The sequence below is a fragment of the Venturia canescens genome, chromosome 1, assembly GCF_019457755.1.
Source record: "Venturia canescens isolate UGA chromosome 1, ASM1945775v1, whole genome shotgun sequence".
Classification (NCBI taxonomy): domain Eukaryota; kingdom Metazoa; phylum Arthropoda; class Insecta; order Hymenoptera; family Ichneumonidae; genus Venturia; species Venturia canescens.
This window is the reverse complement of record NC_057421.1, coordinates 23,423,288-23,446,196: the sequence shown is the minus strand read 5'-3', so window position 1 is coordinate 23,446,196 and position 22,909 is coordinate 23,423,288. Positions and strand designations below refer to the sequence as shown.

Here is a 22,909-nt window from a genome sequence, read left to right as displayed (position 1 = left end):
CTTCGAATAATAATTTTTAAATTTCAGTGAATTACGACTGCAGTAATGTACGGAAAAAGTCATCATGATTTTTCCAACGTACTCACATAAAGTTTTTATGATTCACGCTGGGGTTTTATCATTGCAAAATTGACGTTTCAAATGAGGTCTGGCTGTGGATCAATAACAAAAGCATTATTATAAATGTGCGAGAGAATGCAAATTTTGGACCACAAAGCTATACGAGAGAACAGAATAAAGTTATGCATTCTAATAATCTTTAGTGTTACAGGGCAGGTGCGAGACGAATTAATAGGCGCGCGTACCGGCGAAGTTTAATCGTTTCTCTATTCTTGGTAATAGAAACTGTATACACTTGGGGGTTGAATTTCGTGAATAATTTTCGTTCCTATGAAGATTGACGGAGGAAGGGGCAGAGCGAGGCAGAGAAAGAGAGAGAGGGGGAGGGAAAGCGAAACAGGGAAACAGGGAAACAGAGAAATAGGGAAACAGGGAGAAAGAGATAAATGGATAGAGGAAAGCGAAGTGCATGACTTCTCATGGCGTTCAGAGGGCTCTCCCGACATAAATGTGCCGGTGGCACCAAGAGTTAACGAGGCACCTGACTCGCTTAGCCAGCACCGATGTGACGTAAATGGATTAGGTAACGCGGTGAATTGGCTGCTACGTTGTTTAACGCTTTTCTTCTATATTTATATATAAATCATGTATTAAACGTTGCACACACATATGTACGCGGGTCGTTATGCGATTTGAGAGTGCTGATATTCTAAATTGCCATAACCCATATCATTTTACATGTTTTCGTTATCCACGTTATGCCCTTTTTGTTTACACTAACTTTATGGATGCGTACACGTTTATTTACTCGTTTTACTTTTTATTCGCATACACAAAGTCTTGACATTTTGTTCTTCCATAGGTGTAACACCGTAATAAAAATTTTATCCCTCACGCTCAACGTATATACGTAACGACACAATATCACGAATCTCTCTCGGGTATCGACGTTATTGTTCTGCTCCTAGCGTATCACAAACTCGAACAGTGACCAACGAAAAGGGCTCGAGCATTTTTGCTATGTCGAAGAAAAAAAATAACCTTCGGCCACTCGCCTTTTTTTGTCTCTCCTCGTTGCTACGTGACACGAATTCTATACTTTGTGGTTAATGCTACCCTTCATATCCATTAGAAAACTGTCCATGAAGAAGTAATCTTTGACGGTACTATGAAATATAACGTTATTTCACGTACTTCGGGTTTCAGGCATTTATTCTGGTTCGTTTATACTCATTTTCCTGTTTTATCAGATAAACTCGTTGATTTTTTGCCCTTAATAACTGCCAGTCTTTCAAACGTTTTGCTTCCATTGAAATTTCAAGAGACTTTTCATATTTGGTGAATGAAGTTGATCGTGCGATAAAAAAACTTGAGTACGCGTTCATCATTTAACTTGTGAGAAAAAAACGCATCGAATATGGATTTTCGTTGTCTCTGCTTCACCAATGTAATGAATAATATTATCTCGTGATTGACATTGGTTTCCGGGGGAAATGATAGTTGGTTCTAGTGATTTGTTCAGTGACTCACTTACCTTTTCACCGCTGTCACTGGGCAGGTAAAATGTCAATACCGTGAGAAACGAGATTCCCATGCAGGGGATGATGATATTGACGGTGTAGAATAGAGTTTTTCTCCGCATCGTTATGTTGAAAGTTATGTCGAGATAAGGCTCGTCACAGCACGTGTAGAATTTCTCGTTTCTGAAAAGCAATTCAACGATCATTCACCGTTCGACGAAACGTGATGTTTTTGAAAATACAGAGTAGCCGAGAAAGAACATTTTTTCGGGACTGTGAGCAGTCGGTTGCATCAGCAAATTCGTCCGGAAAATTCCATTAACCTCTATTACGGGGGTAACTCGTCGTGGTATTTCAGGCGAAAAAATTACATCAAGGAGTTTACATTTTCTTCTGTAGAATACTAAAAATAACGCGGGCTACGGAAGGCCTGACAGAGCTGGGGGGTCAATCGATCAATAGATATCGACAGGTCGTGATAAATTTTTGTCAATTGCATCCTCGACCTCACCAGCACAATCTTCAATCTCAAAGCTGTGTTCAGTTATCCACTGGACATTTTCCTTACTCGCGATGTCCAATGGCGAGTTATTTTTTTCAAAATGACTACTGAGAATACGATTAAAATAAAAACCAATTAAATTTGATATAGAACGACTTAATGAGCAACGAGATTGAATATTGGAGCTGAACTATAAGGCAGATGGGTTGAAAAATATTCGCCTAATAACAATTTGCAGATTTTTCTTTTTCACATCGAGAAATGCAGAAATTGAGGGAGTGCAGTTGGACGACTGGATTGGAAGTAGAGGGACGAAAAAAGCTCAGAAAATAAGATACGAACCTAACGGCAGGCACTTCCAGAATGTCCCATTCCACAGACATGTAGAACTCGGACAGGTCGACGCCCACGTCGACGACGTTGCTACCCGTTTTTTCATCCATGTGTCTCAGATCAACCTGCGTTCATCACATCGGGAGTAGCAAGTTAATTAAATTCTGATATTCAATGGGGGCAACTGTTGTATGATCAAAAAAATTCGCTCAAATAGTAAAAATGGTCGCACGATCAGCGGGGTTGAAAATGCGAACGCCATAATATTCCTTTGAAGCGTATTTTTTTTATCAAAGGTTTATCTCAACTATCCACTTATTAAAAATACAATAACAATACGGATAATAAATGTCTGATTGCGATTCACTAAGGTAAATGCTCGATAAATTATGTCTCTCTATAATGCATCAAATAAATTTATGTTTAAATACGCTCGCATTGTCATCGTATTAAATAACGTTAAGAACCATCATCATCCGTAAAATTCTTCAATTAACAATAATAATAATAACAATAACATTAATTAAACATAACGAAAGAAAACGTAACACACGAGACAGGCTTTAAGGCACAGAGATGTCCACACAGCTTCCGCAGGCACAACGTGTAGTTGTCATACAGACTTTTTGAAGCATGGCGCTAAGAAAATCACAACGATCATAAATAATACATATTCATAATATGATAATAATGACAATGACAATAATAATAATAATAATAACAATTATGAAGATAACGTATGATATATTTATCAGATCCGGTTATGAACGGCTGTGAACACACGAGGCATGATAAAACGTATCTAAATAATCTCGAACGAGCTCGTTCGATCGTCGTAGCAGCCATAAGAATGGTTTGCATAGCACGATACCAATCCAAAGAGATATTCAAAGTAATGTGTTTTCAAATTATTAAAAAAAACATCCAATCCTTCTGTTTTTTAAAATAATTCGAAATACTTATTTCGATATTAATTTGTTCTAATTTGCAGTAAAAAAGGAAAAACAATTTTTCATTAAATGTTAATAAAGGTATCGTCAAAAAAGTCGTTTGGGCCTTATTTTATCGAATTCAGTTTTCCTCTGTTGTGTGAGAACAGTACAAATGGATACGCTCGAAATGTATTGATATGAACGGAAATGCGATATGAGTAATATGAAAATTTAGTCACGCATTGTTGGGGCCAATCGTGATCGAATTCGAATAGCAACTTTCTGATTTCGGCGGTGGTCCACGGCGGAATTATTCGGACCGAATAGCCTGAACACACCCTCGCGATACGTACTAGATTTGCTCATCACATATTATCGAAATAGATGGTGCTCCCGATACTCCATTGGACGTTGAAATAGCAATGAGAATGTGAAACAATGAGGCTTTTGTTCCGGCGACTGATTCAAGTCGTGTGTACCGATCCACGCACTACTTCCTGTTCCATGTACGACGTATCCCGACGGATGGCACGTGATACGTAATTAAGTAATCTGATCTGAATATTGAGAGTATTTCGTCTCATTATTCGTACTTCGTATCGCGAGATTTCCTATAAATTCCTAATCAATGCCTCACAATTGGACTCATCTACGAGGACTGGGGACACTACTGGGAATAAAATAAAAAATCTCCATATCTCCGGCCTCAATTACGAAGATTCATTGACCAGAGAAAAACTTCAGTCAACGGTTTCCTGTTGAATTGTTACGACGGTTTTTTTCACGTTTGCTTACAGTCACACTGTGCCCTGGTAATAGCATTTGCAATCTAATTCAATACTTCAATGTTCAGATTTCACAAATTACTTGATAACACGATTGCGAAATTGGTCGCACTGGACGACAGAACAACGTCCATTCCGATTATCGCTTTTCTCGTATACCACAGACTGCAACGGAGAGAAAGAGAAAAAGAGAGAGAGATGATGATGATGATGATGATGATGCTTTATTGTGCCCTAGCTGCCTTTGGAGCAATGATATTAAAACAATACAAAGTTTGAAAATAAAAATAGAATTAAAAACAAACATAAAATAAACAAAAAACTGTGAAACTAAAAAATTTTCAGATCTAACTGTAATAGTCACAAAGGAAAAGAACTGAAAGAATTATTTGATGATTGATTGTAGTTAATAATAATCATAACCGACACAACTTATACCTATCGAATAATAAGATAGAATATACAAAACTGAAGCTGAGATTTTAGATAAGATTTAAGGAGGGTGGCTACCGACGATACAATGTTGCCATGCTAAACCATGTTAAATACATTAAAAATTTCAAAATGATAAGAATTTAATAAAATTTGGTGAACATATTCTTTAGGGCCAAATTTGACAGTACAAATTTTTTAAGATTTTTCTTCTGTACAGTTATCGAGTAATTGATCACTAAAGTTCAAGTGTATAAGCATAGCGTTTCCATATATATAGGTATACATTCCGGGCATAAGAAATCTGCTTTAATCCGTAATTACTCGATAACTAAGCAGAAGAAAATTTAAAAAAAAATTGTGTCTTCGCACTTGATGTTGAAGAACATTATTACCAAATTTGATCAATTTCTTATCAATTTGACGAACATAGCCACCCTCCTTAAGGTGAAGTTAGAAAGAAACCCAAGTTTAAAGGTACAGCTAAGTACAGATGCAGCTTTAGAGAAACAAATCCATAAGTCAAAGAAAAAATAATAACATGAACTGCAGATATTAAACTTATGATTCAAACCTAGTCCATGTCCATGATTTCCTGCGACCATATGTGGTTATACAATTTGGCTTTGAAAGTGAGGAGAAGACGCTGAGGTGATATCAGACTGTAAAGAGTGCCAAAAATGAAAGAGAGAGAGAGAGAGAGAGAGAGAGAGAGAGAGAGAGAGAGAGAGAGAGAGAGAGAGAGAGAGAGAGTCTCTCTTTACCATGGACTATAGGAAAAGTAGAGAACGGCGTTGAGACAACCTTATTTCAGGATGGAGCGTCATTGGCATGTACTCGCATATTGCAAACGTATATACGTCTTCATATATGGATATATAATAGCATTTCTGTCACGAGTTCAATATTTCAGACAGTATTCCCTATGCGCGGTTTCGCGCAAAATTCTCAACTACGAACGATAGACGTGAGAGAGTGAGTTGACATCGAAATGGCGTTCGACGAGTGTCTTTTTCACGTCTTTTCTACTAGGCCTCTCTCTCTCTCCTCATCCTCGATATTTCCTTCACTCTTCACTGTGCGAGTTTTCTGCTCTTGTGCAACGGCAATCCTCCGAGTAAATCTATTTCTCCCATCTCTTCTGTACACATTCCTTTTTTTCTTTTCCTCTTTTTTTTCTCCTCCTATCTTTTTTATCACGATCCATTTGCTTTTCTACCTTTTACCACTTTTTTTTCCATATTTCTCATATGCTACGCGTTTCCAGATCATATTTATTCACGTATCACGACCGTATGAAATGAGATCTGCCGAACTGTACCCACGTTTAAATTCGATATCTCGGATTATTTTTATATGAATTTTTATCAGATTTAAAACTTTTTCAGTTAAGCTATATACGAAATATAGAATCGACGCACTGTTTATGTTTTTCAACAACTCGAACTTTCGGTTTCTATTTGATCAATGGAAATTACTCGCGACATATTCCTATCATTTATTAATTTGAGATCTTTTATATTTTTAACGTCCCTGCGTATGCCCTTTCAGGGGGTTTTTAAGCTCTTCCCATCACTTCGCTCTCACTGTTCCCCTCACTTTACTGTTCTCGTTGCTGCGCGACCCCTCTGACGGGTGTCCACGCGATCACGCTTCTCTGATTCACTACCCATCGCATTTGCACAAGACCCAAGGGAAACTGGGAAAACTTTTTACCGAGTTTCAGCTGGTTGGAGCCATCAAAAACCCAGAAAAAAGTGCTCCCCGCTCGGTGATTGATGCACGAGACAGTGCATGGCTGAACATTCACCGATCCAAGCATTGGCCTCGCCCGAGGCTCTTTACCTTGACGACGCTGAAGTTTGCAACGTTGTAGTTCAACGAAATGAACGAAAAAAATATTTGTAATTCATCAATTTTTACGAATTGTAAATTCGACAGGGAACGAAATTGAAGAGTTGCTGGAACTATTGGAGTGTTTTTTAGATCGTTTCGTTGGACTCCGACGTTGCAAACTTCGATAGGACCCACAGCTGTGCTCGTGTATTCCTTCAGTTTTTCACTGTATTGTTCTTCCTCATTTTCTCCATTTAAGGGTTCTCATTTGTTCAAAAAATTGAGAGAAACTCCATATTTGGAGAATTATTTTTTGAAAGGAAAATCGACGAGGGGGCTGAATATTAATTAGAGATGGAATAGCCCATACAAGTGTGAACGTCGACGACACGATGGAATTTTGGTTGAATGTTACATATACACGAAAATCCAATTAAAACGTCAGGTGCATTGCGGTAAAGTGTGTTTTTCCTGTATCAGTTCGGTGCTGATTGAAAAGCTCGACAGACATCCGTCAACAAGTTTCTGTATGTGCTACATTCAATATTCATGTTTCTCGAAGCGCTCTTACGAATTGATAAAATAAAAAAAAAACGTTAAGCAACACAATTTTTAGGTCATGCCCAAGCTGGCTGTATTCGTTAGATCGCGTCGCCTTTTTCAAGTGCGAGAAAAATTAATAGATCCTCTTACACCCACGAACCGTGAGAAACTCATACCGTTGGCCACACTACGAGTGTTACCGAGAGTTTACAGGCCCCGAGAGGCTACTCAACAGGTATGTGGAAGACATGGCCATTTCGTAGGGTGAGTCCAAGAGCGTTTCGCTGGACGATTCGACCGCTTCTCGCGCTCTTGGCAAGCAGTCTATGCGCCCTACTTTTTCGAATGTGCGGTCGTGTTAATTTAACGCTAGGAAAAAAGCACTTTAGACTAAAGGAAATCACTGAGGTCGAGTGAAAATTTGTCGAAAAGATAGTTTCTTGAAATCGAATGTCACGGCTTCGATGAAGAGAGTGGGGCAAAAGGGAACAGCTAGGCGAAGTCCAACTCCTCCATTCCGAACTAAGAAATTAAAAATATTTGTTTGCCCTATTTGAAAATTGCAAAGTTACGCCATTCGATTGAGGGCGTGATGCTCTAAAAACTTCATTTTCAATAAAAAAAAGTTTTTTGAAAATTGGCATTTTTCTGAGAACGAAATAATGAATATTCTTCTGCTTTTTTGGTAACACCAATGAAAATAATTATAATGTGTACTTAATGACACGTATCTGATACGTCTCATGGTCAAATTTTTCAGTTTTTCAATGAAAAAAGATATTTTCTTTTTCCTCTTAGAAATGTACAATTCTGCAATAATAAATATGGATCCCTTCAACGCTGGTCTTCGATTGCGCGAGTCAATTTTCTGATATCGAAAACATTCGATTTTTATGGAATGTAAAGTCCAAAACGAACGTCGCTTGAGCAGAATAATCAAAATTTGCAAGTTCCCATAGAAAAAAAATGTCCACTTTTCCGGTTGATCCGTTTCTGTTAAAATGAGATGATTCTTTGTTCAAAGAATTTTTGACTTCTAAAATGAAACAAAAGTTCGATTAGAATACAGTGATTAAGTTGGAAATTAATATGATAATTGATCTGGAGCAAGATTAAGCTCACACGAGAATAAAATCTTCACGAGACTCGTGTGTGACGATGATGTACTGTGTCTTGCTCAAAGTAGAGAATTTGAGAACTGATTGATGAGATACCACTATAGAGTTGAAGTAATCCACATGATAAGTTTGAAGAGGAACTTCATTACGAGATTAATTGAAATAGAGAACAACACGAGTGATCAATTGAATAGAGAATAGACATTATCACACACAAAGGTAGTGAGATTGCTCCAACAACAGTGTAAATTATAAAGAAAAGATAAGTTTGTTTAGATTACCTGATGAAATCTTGACCAAATGTAAATCAAGTGAAAGAAAGAATATGATTTATTAAATCATCTCAATCACTCGCTAGTTCGAATACACAAATGCAACGTTTATTACCTCAAGAAATCACCTTCCCTATCTTGTACAACTTAAATACAATTTTTTTAGAGTGAACAAGCAAATAGAACTGAAACCATCGAGATTAGATGAATTGCCTTTACGTCCTTTTTTGTTGGTCATTCGATAACAGCTGTTTCCAAATAAACAAACATCTTCACGTCATTTTTTCCTTTTTCTTTTATATCTATACATCTCCATATATATCTGAACTGGGTCGAAGACAGTGTGACTATCTTCACTGTCAGCGCGAATCGATAAAAATAATACTCAATTCAAAGAACGATCCGATTATCAAAAGGACGAGCTTCTTTATTTTACAACATTTTTTGAACAGCTCCACCGGGCTGTTCCGCTTTGCTGTGCTCTGCCCTGCATGAGTTTTAAATCATTCAGTGAATTATGCAAATTCGATATTATCATTGGACGAACACTACGCAAACTCGATTCCCCAATAAACTAAGTTTTTCTATCCGATCTCGATGACACTGGAGCTTAATCTTATCGAGACTTTATATTTTTTTCTTCTCTCTTGTGGGCCACTGTGCGATTTACATGTCGATTCTAATTTGGGTGGATAAAAGTGGGTCATACATTGTCAGTGAATTTCGCGAGTGGTACAATCTCGCAGCATTAAAAACAGATAGAGAGAGCGAGCGAGGGGGATTGGATTTAAAAAAAATGGGATGTAGAGGAGGCACCTGCACATGTAGATTTTTAGCTCGTATCCACGAATATATTTTCGTAGAAGTGGTTATGGCCCGAACTCATTTCACGAGGGCAATCATCGCGGGATTACCGCAAACGGAACTAATACTTTAGCATCAACCATGTGTGTTGGTTGTTCAAATATGTATTTGCATCGTATATTCGACTCTTCGTTTATTTTCGTCCAAATCCACACTCCGTTAGAAACTTGTTTTTTCCATTTCACGTACTGTCACTTTAATATTGATCCTTTTGGAGTGTGAATCGTCTGGTTCACCTGTTTTGTCAATTGGTCCATCCCATCTCTTATGCATTGGCTCGACGATCGATACATTTCTGAGTTAAAACATTTTTCAAAACCATTCTCGCTTCCACAGGCTTCTAACAGCTACTCCAAGCTCCCTTAAAATAGTGTGGTGTAGCACCAAAGTGCCAAAATATAGAACTGTTACAACAGGGATATGTCGAGAGATCTGTGTGCGGCGCGACGATCAACAACCCAGCCATAATTAAAACGAATCCGTAGGGTGGCTTACGTAACGTGTATGTCGAGGGGTAAAACAATCAATATGCAAAAGCAAATATATAAATACAGAGGAGAATAAGAAACGCACATTTGAGAATTTTGAGTGATGCACGATTGAGAATTTCAAGTGACTTCCCGTCCTCGCGAATTCCGTGGGCATGCACACATGTGTATGGTCATACACGAGTACATTTCGAAATACCGTTTCCACTTGTGTCCCCGACAAACTGCAATTTAACTCGGTACAATAGAATCCAGAGTCGTGCCTCATTACGAATACAGTGCTCTCTGTGCAGCTGCAAAGAGATGAGAGGCAGACTCTCTTGTTCCTCTCTCCTGCTCTTTCTGTCAGCCTCTCCCTCTTTCTCTCTCAACAGGAAGTGAGCTCTTTCAGTCTAGTGAGCTTTCGTACAAATTTCCGGGATTTAACAAAATGTATGGGTCGTTTCAGACCGCCCAAAACAACCTCGGTTGTGAATGACGCGAATGTTCCAGACGTTACTTTGATGGGAGTTTATAATGACGATATTGGTCTCGCAGGGCCATGCGGTAATGAATACAAAGCGTTCTCGTTTAATCTGGAATTGGAAGTCGCCAGACAAAATTGTGAAGCTATTTGAAGGAAGATTCTACCATGAAAACAAATATCCTTCAGATCATTGACGAGTTTCATGGCCTATTTTTTTTTCCAAAAACCAATAAATTGTTTCGACCGATTGCCCGATGCGTTGTAGAGACATCAGCAAACATTAGTAACGTGGGCTAGGAGCTGGTTCGAAACCCTAACTATATTGACCTGCTACGGCTTTAAGGAAGAGAACTTTGCTCGATTTTATTAATGTTTTTTTACGATCAAGTGGATAGACGTATAAAAATGCCTGATATAAAGTTATCTTTTATTATTACGATCGTGGTCGGCATCGGAGCCATCAATAATAATAATAAAAAAATAAACGTCTGAAAAAAACGAAGAGTCAGGATGTACTAACGACAATTCGATTCAACTTCAACAGTACACATTCACTGTGTACAGTGGATCCCATCACCCGTTTAACTTGGTTTTCCGCATGGGCAAAATGTGATGGAAAATTAACTGTAAACGTATTTAATTTTATACTACCGTACTCAGACGTGCTTTTTTTTATTATTTTTCTTTATTTCTTACGTCATGAATAGTACTCGTGTCCGACGTTGTAAAAGTGATATTAACTATACACGATTTATCGTCCGATGAGAGTACGGTGATAAAAAGAACAGTATAATGGTGAGTGTTGGTCGTATATCTTAGGTAATCTGAAGTTGATCGTATCCGTTCGTCGTGTATCTTTTCCTATGCTTCTTCCGCCACAGGCTTTAGCTCCTCGTTCATCTTGATGATTTCATTACCATCATCATCATCATCATCATCACGAAAAAGGGAAATGAATCAACGGTATGTGATGAAGTTTATTGAGGTAATTTTTTATGGCATACTTAAGAAGGAAACGTTATTCTAAAGAAGAGCTTCATGCGCTATTCATCAACTGCGTGATCAGTTTATCTGTCAAGTCTCTTTCATCGAAACAAAAATAAAATAAGCCTTGAACCATTGTATTCAACGGTCTCAGTAATAATCGCCGATTCACTGATTGGGACTGATCAATATTGCAAATAAGACTTGTAATCCCAATTGGTATGTCGTATATATTCTCTTCGAAGCCTCACAGAATCACACACACGTATATCGGTGAGCTTGCAAAGCCCCGGATTGCCAGCTCTCGAAGACGACGCGGCTTCGGACTGCGAAAAAAGACGAACTGCAAAGTTCATCATTCTCTGGATCTTCCTTCTACTTTTTCTTTTTTATGGGTTGTGCACAAACTTGGTATTTGATAATTCACAGAACAGCGGAACGATGCCACGTCACAGAGGGAGGAGATTGTGCAGAACGGACGGAAGAGTTAAAAAGTGTATGAAAGTGAAGAGAAAGGAGAGAGGGTGGAAGGCACTTATACTCGTCACTGTTACTCGTAGTCCACGCTCCTTTGCGTACATTAATTTTTACATGTTTTTTTTTTTCGAATATTATCAAGCGGATACGTGAATTGTGGTTTTGGGATCCGGAATCCGGGAACAGCCGGAAGTTTGAGTGTCCCTCAATAAAATTTACGTTTTACAGCATTTCAGTGTCCTGTTTTATCTGACACAGCAAAACTCAGGATGCATGAAAAATATCGAAATATTTACTTGAAGTTTGAGAAGATTTTGATGAAAGTCAAAGCGAAAAGTTAAATGAAAGCATTATTTGTCAGAAGTTACTAAGAACGGAGAGTCGTGCGCCAGTAGAAAATTAGTGACGTTTCAAAGAAGAGGTTCATCGAAAGCATTTCGACAGACTTTTAACTCGATATTCGACTTGGAAGCGATCAAGTCGGAAGGGTCGTATACCTCCGAGCATATAAACTCTCACACGTGTTCGATACTGTGAGGGGAAATATTCTGTGAACAATTCAGTAACTGTCCGAATTTCTGCTTCGAGACAAAGTTTCCTTTCCACACGAGCGAGCAACTTTTGTGTCGGACTGGAATGATAGCCAGGTGATAACAGTGAACTGAAACTGAAAGAGAAAATGATCGGAGCAGTCGAGCCGACAAACGATGATGACTTTTCGCAATATGTGAACGAATGAACAGTATACATGTATGTGAAAAAACTTCTTTTTGCGAAAACTGAAGAAAGATTTTCGCGATTTTCACGATTGATCTGGGCCATGAGGGTTTCCATCAACTCCAGAGAGGAAAAGAAATAAGAAATCGTATTTTTTATGTCCCCATCCACAAGTTCGTTTCTTCTGGAACTTGTTGGCCGTATATACACGCGGCTCTTTCACTCTTTTCTCAAGATGTTCAGCGTCGTTTCTATTTTCTGCCGATTTCTTCACGTCTTCGCGTCTATCTGACACATGGAATTCTCGAATCACCAGACTCGCTCTGACTCTCTCAGCCACACACACACACACAAGAATACACGCGCGCGCACACACACACACACATGTGAACTCGTTTATTTTGCTATTCTCTTTTTGTTTTTTTTTCTTCTCAATCGCTCTCCCTCAAACCAATCTTCTTTCTCTCACTTGTTCGAAACGTTCTTCACTTTTCTTATTTTCTGATAGAGACACAAGAGAAACGACGCCAGAAGCCTCAGAAGGCCTGAGAGACGCCGAGTCTTTTCTCGAGATATCCGAAGGTCCTCTTGGGACACTTGATTTTGTATATCTCCCAGTATTCTCCTGTATGCTTGGCAAAATCAACGAGATAATACACAAAGAAAAAGAGGAGAATCAAGAGCAACGCGATATTTTGTTGGCGGAATCGATTGGCTCGGTACAACGAGGACAAAAGTGATTATTGCGGTTAAAAAGTAACGTCATAACGATACACTTTTCCCCAAACTTTGTTGCATGGTCTGCTAAATAAGCTTTGATGTTTCGAGCCTTTGATGTGTAAGACCCATGAGCACACATTGTTTGTTTTATTTTTCACCGACATATGCTACTCGAGTGTATATTCGTACAGCAAAAAAAGACACGATCGAGTCACTCCGGATGCTTTGACTCCAGCGATCCTTGAAAAAAGTTAGCAATATGTCAACCGCAATTATCGAGCCCCCGCTTGCTAAGCGTTTCGCTTCAATTTTATTAGAAGAACTCCACCGTTTTTTGTCAGCCTGTAAAATGGAGTGCATCGAGAATTAGTCTATTGAAACGTAAAAGCTCATTCGTGTTATCGCTCAGGAGTTTTTTCGATCCCGCTGTACCATTTGCGCAGCCGTTTTATCTCAAACAGATTCCCAGCGACTGAATCCTTCTCGTTTTCACTGAGTCTCCAAGCGATTTTCACCACGTATATTCCGCCATTTCACAAAAGATAAAAACAATTCCTAGTGATATAGTTAGCGGAGCTTTTTTTTAACAATTGAAGACGCACTCGAAATCGATCGTTTGTTAATCACCTCATCAAAATTGTTGAGCTTCATTAAACATTTACGAGTTTCTGCATACATACTTTTAATCACGTTGTAATTTTCACTCTACGAAATGCTTACTTCATTTTATTACATCCAAGTTTCAAGATGCCGATATGAGTTTTTACTGCAAAGTTTGAGGCAGGCGCCGTTATACGACTGAGAGCATTGTGTCGACATCTGAGGAGAAATACACAATGGACTGAGTGCGGAGAAACGGGAAGATCGACGAAGAGGAGGGGAGGGACGAAAAGTGCAGAGAGTGCAAAAGCCCATAGGAGCGAAGCGTCAGTTGGGAAGTGTCTCTCAGGCTTTTGTTCGTATATGAGTGCTATATATAGCGAAAAGAGCTTGTAAAGTCGGATGGCACTGACGCTGTCATGAGGTTATGTGCGTCGCATCTGTGTTTGTATGCTGGCTATAGAACGGAAATACTGTTTGTGATACGAGCGCGGTTTTCGGGGGCGTTACGTTTGCGTTATCGTCGACAATGGATCGAATTCGCTCTCGGGGATCCGGAAGTTTGTTGGAAGCGGTGGTCCCCGTTGGGCAACTAGATCCTTTTGAGAATTTTTTTTTTTTTTTTCTTTTTTTTTTTTACAAATTCTACGTATATGTTATCTTCCAAGAATGTGTGACTTTAAGTCATGTACATCCACAGAGAATAGCCACAGAAAGTTGGCGACTGAGAAAAAAACTTTGTTATCGATGGCCAGAGCCCATCGGACCCACCGATCATGGCAGAGTTTCGGTCGGTACTCCATCCTATCAGTAATCCCGCACTGCGGGTGAAAGGTGAAATAGTAATACCTGATGTGGTACATGAATATCTGTATTTGTGGGTATATACTAAACACGTGTACATAGAAGAGGACTGAAAGAAAATCCCGATAGGGAAAGAAACACGAGCCACGATCTCGCGTTGGGTTCGCATGTGCTCGAACTCCTCACTCCGTATAAGCCATGACCACCACTTTATCCTCAATTGCTAAAATGACCGGTTGAACTAACGAAAAAAAACGAGCTGAGAAAGGTTTTCGTCGTTGGGGAAGCTGTTTCAAGTGTTCGAACATGTTCGGAGCTTGTGTCCTGGGGCCTATTATTCCTTTTTCTTGTTGGCTACCCCCTTCAAGCACTTCGTGTTGTGTTTCCCCACAAAATCTCGAGGCGATAACAGTGTTGATAGAACAAGTGCGTCACGGTGAAAGGCCGATTGAAACGTGAAGAAACGACGAGGACTGCGTACACGTTTTTAAGTGATCAAGGTTCTGTACTTTTGTTGAAATCTTAAGAATGGACTGAAATTTAAATATGGTGTAAAGATAGCCTTCACGGACCGACTGCCGAAATTTCAAATAGTTTTCGAGATATTCGCGATTGAAATTAGCACTTTTGTTTGCATTTTTTTATTACCGACGCTAAACGGATTTTAAGACTTTATAATAAAACCAGTCGTGTATTCGGTACTATTGTGGGATTAATATTTTTTTAAATGGAAATTTTCGAGCGTCCAGTTTCGATGATGAACTTTGTTAATTTCACGTGATGCGGAACGGGCGTTGATTGTTGAGCTTTTTTCTCAAATGTTCGACCACACCTTTCTCGATTGAATTGCCATTTGAACACTTATTAACTTCTTTCGAAACGATTAAATAAGATTTCGAGAAACACTGACATTTTGAGGCTCGACGCTATAGTAATACTGGAGAATGGCGTTGTTGCCACGATTACAGCGCCACTTTCTATATGTGTAAGAGACCTATTCGCGCGCATGAAACGTGATTGTGTAGGACAGGCAGAGTGTACAAGCTTTGACAAAACCGTGCAGCCGGCAGCATCGTACAAGCATTCAATGTCATTGTGCGGTACAAAGCTACCTTAAAACGGTTGTTACCATCAAAATGATCTATAAAGCTGCGTCTGTGATTGGCTGCACGTGCGTACCATTCAGTGCCTCATCGCTTCAAACGTTAATGAATATCGTAACGAAATATTCAGCAAGAACCATTAAAATATTCCAGTGGTATGAAACCAAAACATCCCGTCTATTGAGTAATCAGCTTCAACAATCCGCAGAGTGATTGACGAGGAACAATGGTGGAGTTGAAATTACTGAATGGGGAAATTGATCCGTCAAAACTTCAGTGAGCCCGTTCGTCTGACTACGATGACGCGGATAAGAGTACAGAAATTTTGAAAGTTCGAATACTCGATCGATACAGAACACAAGCACTGTATGGAGGAAGTGCATTATCCTAGCATATATAAACACACTACAGTGAATATAACGATGTAGACGAGCCCGACTCAGATTCGAATTAGGTAAGGATCCAGGCTCCGTAGCTGGCAAGAGCTAGGCTCGAGAGTGCTCACAAGTGGAAATTTTACGTGTGAAGCAAGAGAGCTCGCTCTGTCTATCTGGGTGTGCTTTTGCTCGTTGGATTTCCTCAATTGTATACGTCGGTGGGATTCGAGGTCGGCGAACCCATCGAGGGCGGGTGGAATCTCGCGACCCGCTTGTACATACGAATCAGATTAGATCTCCGAGGCGTCCTCCTACCACACTCACTATCTGCTGGATGAAACCTCGCTGGCGGAATTGCGAGAGAATTCAAACAGACGTGTGCAGTTTGGGTTATATCCAGACTGCGATTCCCAGTTGTAGTGGAATGCGCGAGGTGTTCTTGCGGCTACAGAATTTGTTGGTTAAGTTCACATTACAGCCACTTATCAAAACTCCTCGGCGTATACATGCACTACCTTACACGTAGGTGAGTATCGTTCAGGTCCGAAGCGCCTTTGCCCACGGTCCGAATGACCCACCAAAGCAGCTATAAGCCTCACACTTTAACTCAGTGAAATCAGCACGAATTATTCGCAATGGAAATGAATTGATCCGGTTTCGTACCCTCTGACATTTGGCTCGGCCATGAAACCTACTTTCTCGTGATGGTGAGATCCCCTCAGGGATGGGGCTCTCTTTTAGACGCCTCGTTTGAAGAATACGTTACTTAGTAGCCGATACCAAGTTTCCAAAGTGCTCGCGTCCGCAATCTTCAAGATCCCTACTGTGTAAAAAAAGGTCAAAAAATGAGCTCGACAAAGAAGTGAACAAAAGTATACACACGTCCAGGTGAAGCCAAAAAAAGGCTACTTTTGCTCAGTACAAACGTAATTACAGTTGACTCCGTTGGCTGTGAATGGAAGCAACAGAGGTCCGTTCTACTACCGTCTCGTTTGATCAATCGTTATGAGAAACCCTGCAAAACAAGCTTCGTTCTTTACGCGTATCGTAAAACCTGTGAGAGACAGAAATCTGAAACGCGAATGTGGGTTTCTTCTCGATTGCACCCAGGCAAGATGGAAGTTTACGTACAAAGGTATAGCAGGGTATGCAAAAGTGGATCGGGTGAAGGATGCTGGAGTCAGTCGTTCGGCGAACCCCTCTTTCATTCCGTGCCAGCGGCAATGGATTCTCTTCACCAATGCTGCTGCCATCTACTCGGGACTAACGACTTCGGCTTGATGCTTAGGCTAAACCGAGAAAAGTTAAGCAACCAACGAGATAAGGGTTCGAAGGAAAAAGCTGTATTCCGCTCATTCGAGGTAGCGCAAACCTTGAAGAGTTGTATAAAAGCAACAATGGAGACAGAGAGTCAGGCTGAGGGAATACGCTTGGCAATCCTGACGAGAGAGAGGGAGAAAGGAAGAAAGAGAAGTGGAGTTTTAACGAGAGGTGGATGAAGCCGCGACAAGCAGATCTAGCTGGTACGCTTGGTCTCCCACACGCGGGGCTCTCTGGAAAAACTGGCAAAGTGTCTGAAGGGGAAAAAGTGAGATGGATATATAAGTAAGCGCTCGCGTAAGGTAAAGCTCGCGCCTTATCCGTTGCCTCAGGCTACCAGGAAACACTTATACACTTTTAGCGTCATTCCCCGGTGCTTCACACAGTCCTCTATGTATATGTGTGAGCGCGATTATAGCACCGACGTTTCAGGTCCTTCCATTTCACCTCGGCACCAACGAGAGTCTCTGGGTCGCTTATTTTCTTTTCTTTCTTTATTTCTTTCTTTTTTTTTTACAATCTATAGAACCTGCCCTCTCAAAGTACATTCACCGCTTTCTTTTAACAGTTTTTCATTTAGCCTTCCTGCAGATTGCCCGTTTCGTAGAGCGCGAAAGCTCAATTGCGAGATTGAGGCACACTTCCGTTATTAATTCTTTGGAATCTGAGGACAAATATTTTTCGAAGGTTGATTCACTTCGGTGATTTTTTATACAGTTTATCTTGTTAATCGTACTATTTACTGGATTATTCGAGGGAATCGATTGTAGTCGCTCGTGAAAATGAGGAAATGTGAAATATCGTTTTGTATAGAGTTATTTCTTGGTCGAGGGATTTGGATTATAGGATCACACGGACGGAAGTAGGCAGCCATCAATATTTTGGGAGCCCATATGGTGGAATCCCGAGAAATAAAAAAGCATGTAGCAACGAGAGGAGAATCGAAGTGGCCATGCGACCTGGCAGGTAAAGCTCCCACAGGCTATCCATCAACCCCGAAAGCCCAAGTTGCTGCACTCTACGCTTTACTTTCTTTTTTTTATCTCCCAGCACAAACGCAATCCCCTCGTCGCGTATACATTTTTTCATTCGGTGCTTCTGTTACATATTTTTCACTCGCTATTCGGCAACTAACGTTCAAAATTAGTTCGCTCTTTGTGCGTCCGGGTAATAAAAAACGAAAACCACGAATCGCGAGAAAAACGAGATAGAAAGAGGAGGTTATGCCGAAAATAATAGAAATTATTCACACTTTTGTGCTGCAACATTTTCAGTCGTGCTGAAAATTCTCCTGCACGTATAAGTCATTAAGGAAATTTAGTGAATGCATGTCAAGAGGAATTATTAAAGACCGCATTTTCAAATTCTGTATGAAAATGAAAAACGAATTTTAACGGTATTCAGAGGGAGGGAAACAACGTTGGGAAATTACTGGTAATAGCGAATTCTTGTTGAACGAGAAATCGCATTAAAAGGACGGAAATAACTGTACGAAAACAATCCTAAATTGAAAGCTATTAATCGATCATGGGCCAATATAAATAGGGGCAGCGAACGATTTGATGTTTCGGAGATGCGATAAATTTGAATTGTTGGGAATATATGCGTACGGTTGTAATGGAACCGCGACTTTGAAATTTGCTACGTCATATGCAGTGTCAGGTGTAATGACCCGTGATCGATGTGGTATTTCAACGGAATATACGTTTGCCAAACAATTCTAGCCGCGGCCAATGTCCGCGTTGCGTCGAAAGAGTCTGAAATACATTGCTACTTACCTATCGATATTTTCCTCAAACAAAAACACACAGCTGCCGATCGATCAAAATAGTTTAACAATGATAGCAATGACAATGGTGGAATGAAAACTGAAGAATATTTATTTCCTTGGGCCTAAAAACAGTAACTTATAAATAAGGCACACATAGAACTCATGCACAGCCATAGCAGGCGCATATAAAACTTTAGAATTTACTCCCGATCGTATTTTGATCGATCGCTCAGTGACTTTGTACATTCATCGAGCCTTTGTACCCTGAATAGTCAGCCCTTCTCTCTCCCTCGCTCTCTCACACGAGCGCACACGCACACAAGTTTTTCGACATTTAATTTCATCCACCAGCACTCGTACCAGTCCACTTTTCCTTGGATTTTCGTCTGACCACGACGTTCTTTAACCACTCGAAGTAGTCTGGTCGGCCGAGGGAACTTTCAGCCATCGCTTCATGCTTTCCTTCGACGAGATACCCGCTTCAAAATATAAAATAAGAATAACGGTACAAGAAAGCTTTTCGCAAAGGAACATTTTTCGCAATAACGGCAGCTGCTGACCAATAAATATTCTTTTGAATAAACCGTTTTTCGCTGTGGTATTAAAAACTAATTTTCTTACAACTCTCTGATGTGAAAAAACTCGTAAAGTTCGAGGCTTCTGCACGATACTGTAAAGTAAGTAGGTGACTAGAAATTAGCGGAGTTTCACCACAGTTACGAATAAATAACCATGTAATACAACATTTTAACTGTACAAGAGTTTTTTTGGTTTTTTTTCTAAACTGAAAGACAATTTTCAATGCTGATTCAATACGAATTACTTTTCCTCATCCAATTAAATCCCAATGATTTCGCCCATCATTTTGACGAGGTATCGAACAATCTTGCAGCATCTGCTTCTCTAGATAAATAAGCCTTGCGAGCACGCGCGAGCAACATCATTTATCATAATAATATTATTAAATATATGCTTTCTATAGTATGCGCCACAACATCGAGCCACTCTTTCTGCGTTTCACTATTGAACGACGTTCACTATATTAACACGATAGACAATCAAATAACTCCAATCCATACATATATGTGTATGTATATACATAGGAGTACATATATACAAATATACATATATACCAATATAAATACATACATGTGTGTTAAGCGATTGTTTGAATATGTGTGCAAGTAGGTATTCCAAAAGTATCGAACTTTTTTTTCTTTCATTCTCGTATAATTGAACGTTAGTCTATGCTGTGGGGAAAATTTCGTACAATAAAGATATTGAAACTGAATTTTTCATGGCGGATTAAGCAACTGTTGCTGAAACTTTTTGCAATAAAAGTCATTGGAAAAGTTGTGTTCGAATGAAATGGAATATTGAAATTTTTTCTTTTTCTAGTGGAAATTTAGTGGAAATGAGAGTCACGAGGATTTTCTAATTCTTCCAAAGTTGAGTTGGTATCGTGAGATAAATAGGCTCGTTGAATTGTATTAACTTTTAATGAAAATGTGCCTTTAGGCAATTTTTTAAAAGCAGCCAGTAAATATGCAATGTCGTGAGGCTTTTCCATTTACCATAGACCGAAGTTCAGAAGCGTATGGGAAAAAAAAGAACTTTTTTGGGCCACGCTACTGTGCTGAGGGTATTTGTGTGTGCGTGTGGATGCGCTTGTGAGTATTTCATTAGTGTGTTCAGTCAATTTGTCTGTGGCGTGTCAACGATGCAGTAAAACACATTCCCAAATATTATAACTGAATATACCGTACAGAAATGAAGTCATCATTTATATCAAATGATAATCAGATGCAAAAACACAGCGACATATACGATTCAACGCCACCGTCGTAAACCCGAGTTCCCCATGGAAAAGGTATAAAATGTGTGCGGTTTTTCCCGAGTTTTTACTCTCCCTCTTGCGTTTTATTTATTCCAAATAGACATCATGGCGGATAAGGTACTTAAGCGACCGAAGATGAAACGTCGATCTTTTTTCTTTCCATGTACGAAAAAAACAATTGTTTTTGTTCAAGATTCATGAGTATTTTTTTTCATGCATTGGGAGTTTGGATTTTAGTGATGTTTGCGACTGTATTGTACACAGTATTCGTAATTAATTGTTGCGGTAGAATCGTGATGTAAGCAGAAAAATCGAAACTTTAATATTAGTGAACGTTTATATTCTGGCCAGGAAAAGAAAACTGAAAAAATTCTCTTGAATTTCGAAACACAGAACCGCCTGAATAACAAAAGTCTTGGGCAGACTTCGCCAAAGTCTCGCGCAGGATCATTATTACACAGACGTTCCGAGTCTCCCAGAGACTGTTTCTCAAACTTTCCAAAACTCGTACAGTCCCACAGAGACTGTTGCAAGACCTTTTTGTTAATTTTTACACTACTCGAGCCAAGACTGTTTCTGAGACTTTTTCACCTTGCGAGACTAGCACCGCAAGGCTCGGAAGCAGTCTCGTTGGCGAGACTATTTGGGAGGCTCAAAATTAGGAAGGCACAGTCCTCGCCGGCTAAAACACACCTCGAAAGGGTCATCGAAAACTTCGTACATGACGGAATCCGCGATAAGTGCAAGATTAAATATTTCATAAAATTTTAAAGCACGTATTATTTACGTGAATATTCAAACGTTCACAAACATCATTCCGATGTTTGTGAAACACTCGACAATACGATTCAATACGAGGTTCAATGTGTGCTCGGAAAGTCTCTATTCTATAACATCTATTCTACACATATTTCATCATCGATACGATTGACGAATAAAGCTGTCGAAATATTTCAATTTCACGAAGAATTTACTCAGTCAGACTTCGTCAGTCTTTTCGCTTAATATTTCAGGGTTCAGATGGAATTTGGTGAACACATCTTCGGTAGACAATTCTGTAGCAGTGATATCGGAATGGAGTAAAAATACCTTCTCCCTTTTCTCTCTGGAAGAGTCTCGATACATTTTTTTTCCAAACTATTTCAAGATTCGTCTAAATTATTGAGTCCGTCAAAGTCATGGATGAACATTCGTAAAAAATGAAAATAAACGTGATGGAGTCAGTGGAAAATCGATTGCATACTGTAGTGTCTGCGACCAATTTGAGAATGCTCTGGTTACTAGCCTGGAATCGTTTCACGATTTCGAGATATTTTGAGATTTAAAAAGAATTCATCAATAATTTAGGAGTTAAGAAAAAATAAAACTCTGCGGTGCGCGGGCTGATGGCTTAGCGAAAGTGTGAATCATTCCAAATCTTGTTGGTGTCTGCGAAACAATCGATTTTCTTAAAAACTTGGTGCGGAAGTTAAATAAATTCGTGCCAAAACCAACGCGTTATGACACTGACAAAAATGTATCAAAATTGCTGCGCGAGCGCAGAGACAATTTTTTTTTCTAATTCTCTTTTAACTGACTTAATTTTTTTCCAAACTTATAAAAATCGCAGCTTCCCGATCGGAACGGCAGACACAGTGGATTTATGTCTAGAATACCGCCGACCGTTCAGACTCGTATTTGGAGTGTTCAGCGTAATTACAATACACTAACAACACTACCAACTTCGTTTGCACATTCGTAGAATCTCATTTTCATAAAAATCCTGAATTCATGAGTGTAGCGAACATTTTCTGTGGTAACAAAAGGCATTGTAGTTGTGGCAATGAAAGGCATTAAGGATAAAGATTAATTTGAAGGATCGAAAGCGTAATGCTCGCCGCCGCGATGTTTTTGATTTTTTTTCTCGTTCTAAAGCGTACTTGACTCGATTCGCCATTGTAAATTTAACAGTAAAAGGTTTTGCACAGAATATCATTATATCTAGCAATGTCACTGCTCGTACCGGTGACTCAGTCAAGAACTTGGAATTTTGTTGGATATTCTTGAAG

At 39.5% G+C, this 22,909-nt stretch overlaps 1 protein-coding gene across 11 annotated transcripts in view; it reads right to left on the bottom strand.

Moving 5' to 3' along the window:
• Positions 1–22,909, bottom strand: part of nAChRalpha4 (nicotinic acetylcholine receptor alpha4) — a 154,245-nt gene that overhangs the window by 37,324 nt on the left and 94,012 nt on the right. For all 11 annotated transcript variants that reach the window (XM_043426737.1, XM_043426704.1, XM_043426686.1 and 8 more), the window contains 2 exons: positions 2,425–2,540; positions 1,595–1,763 (listed from right to left, as the gene is read on the bottom strand). In XM_043426737.1, the coding sequence (XP_043282672.1) occupies positions 1,595–1,763; positions 2,425–2,540 (285 nt within the window). The remainder of the gene's footprint in view (positions 1–1,594; positions 1,764–2,424; positions 2,541–22,909) is intronic.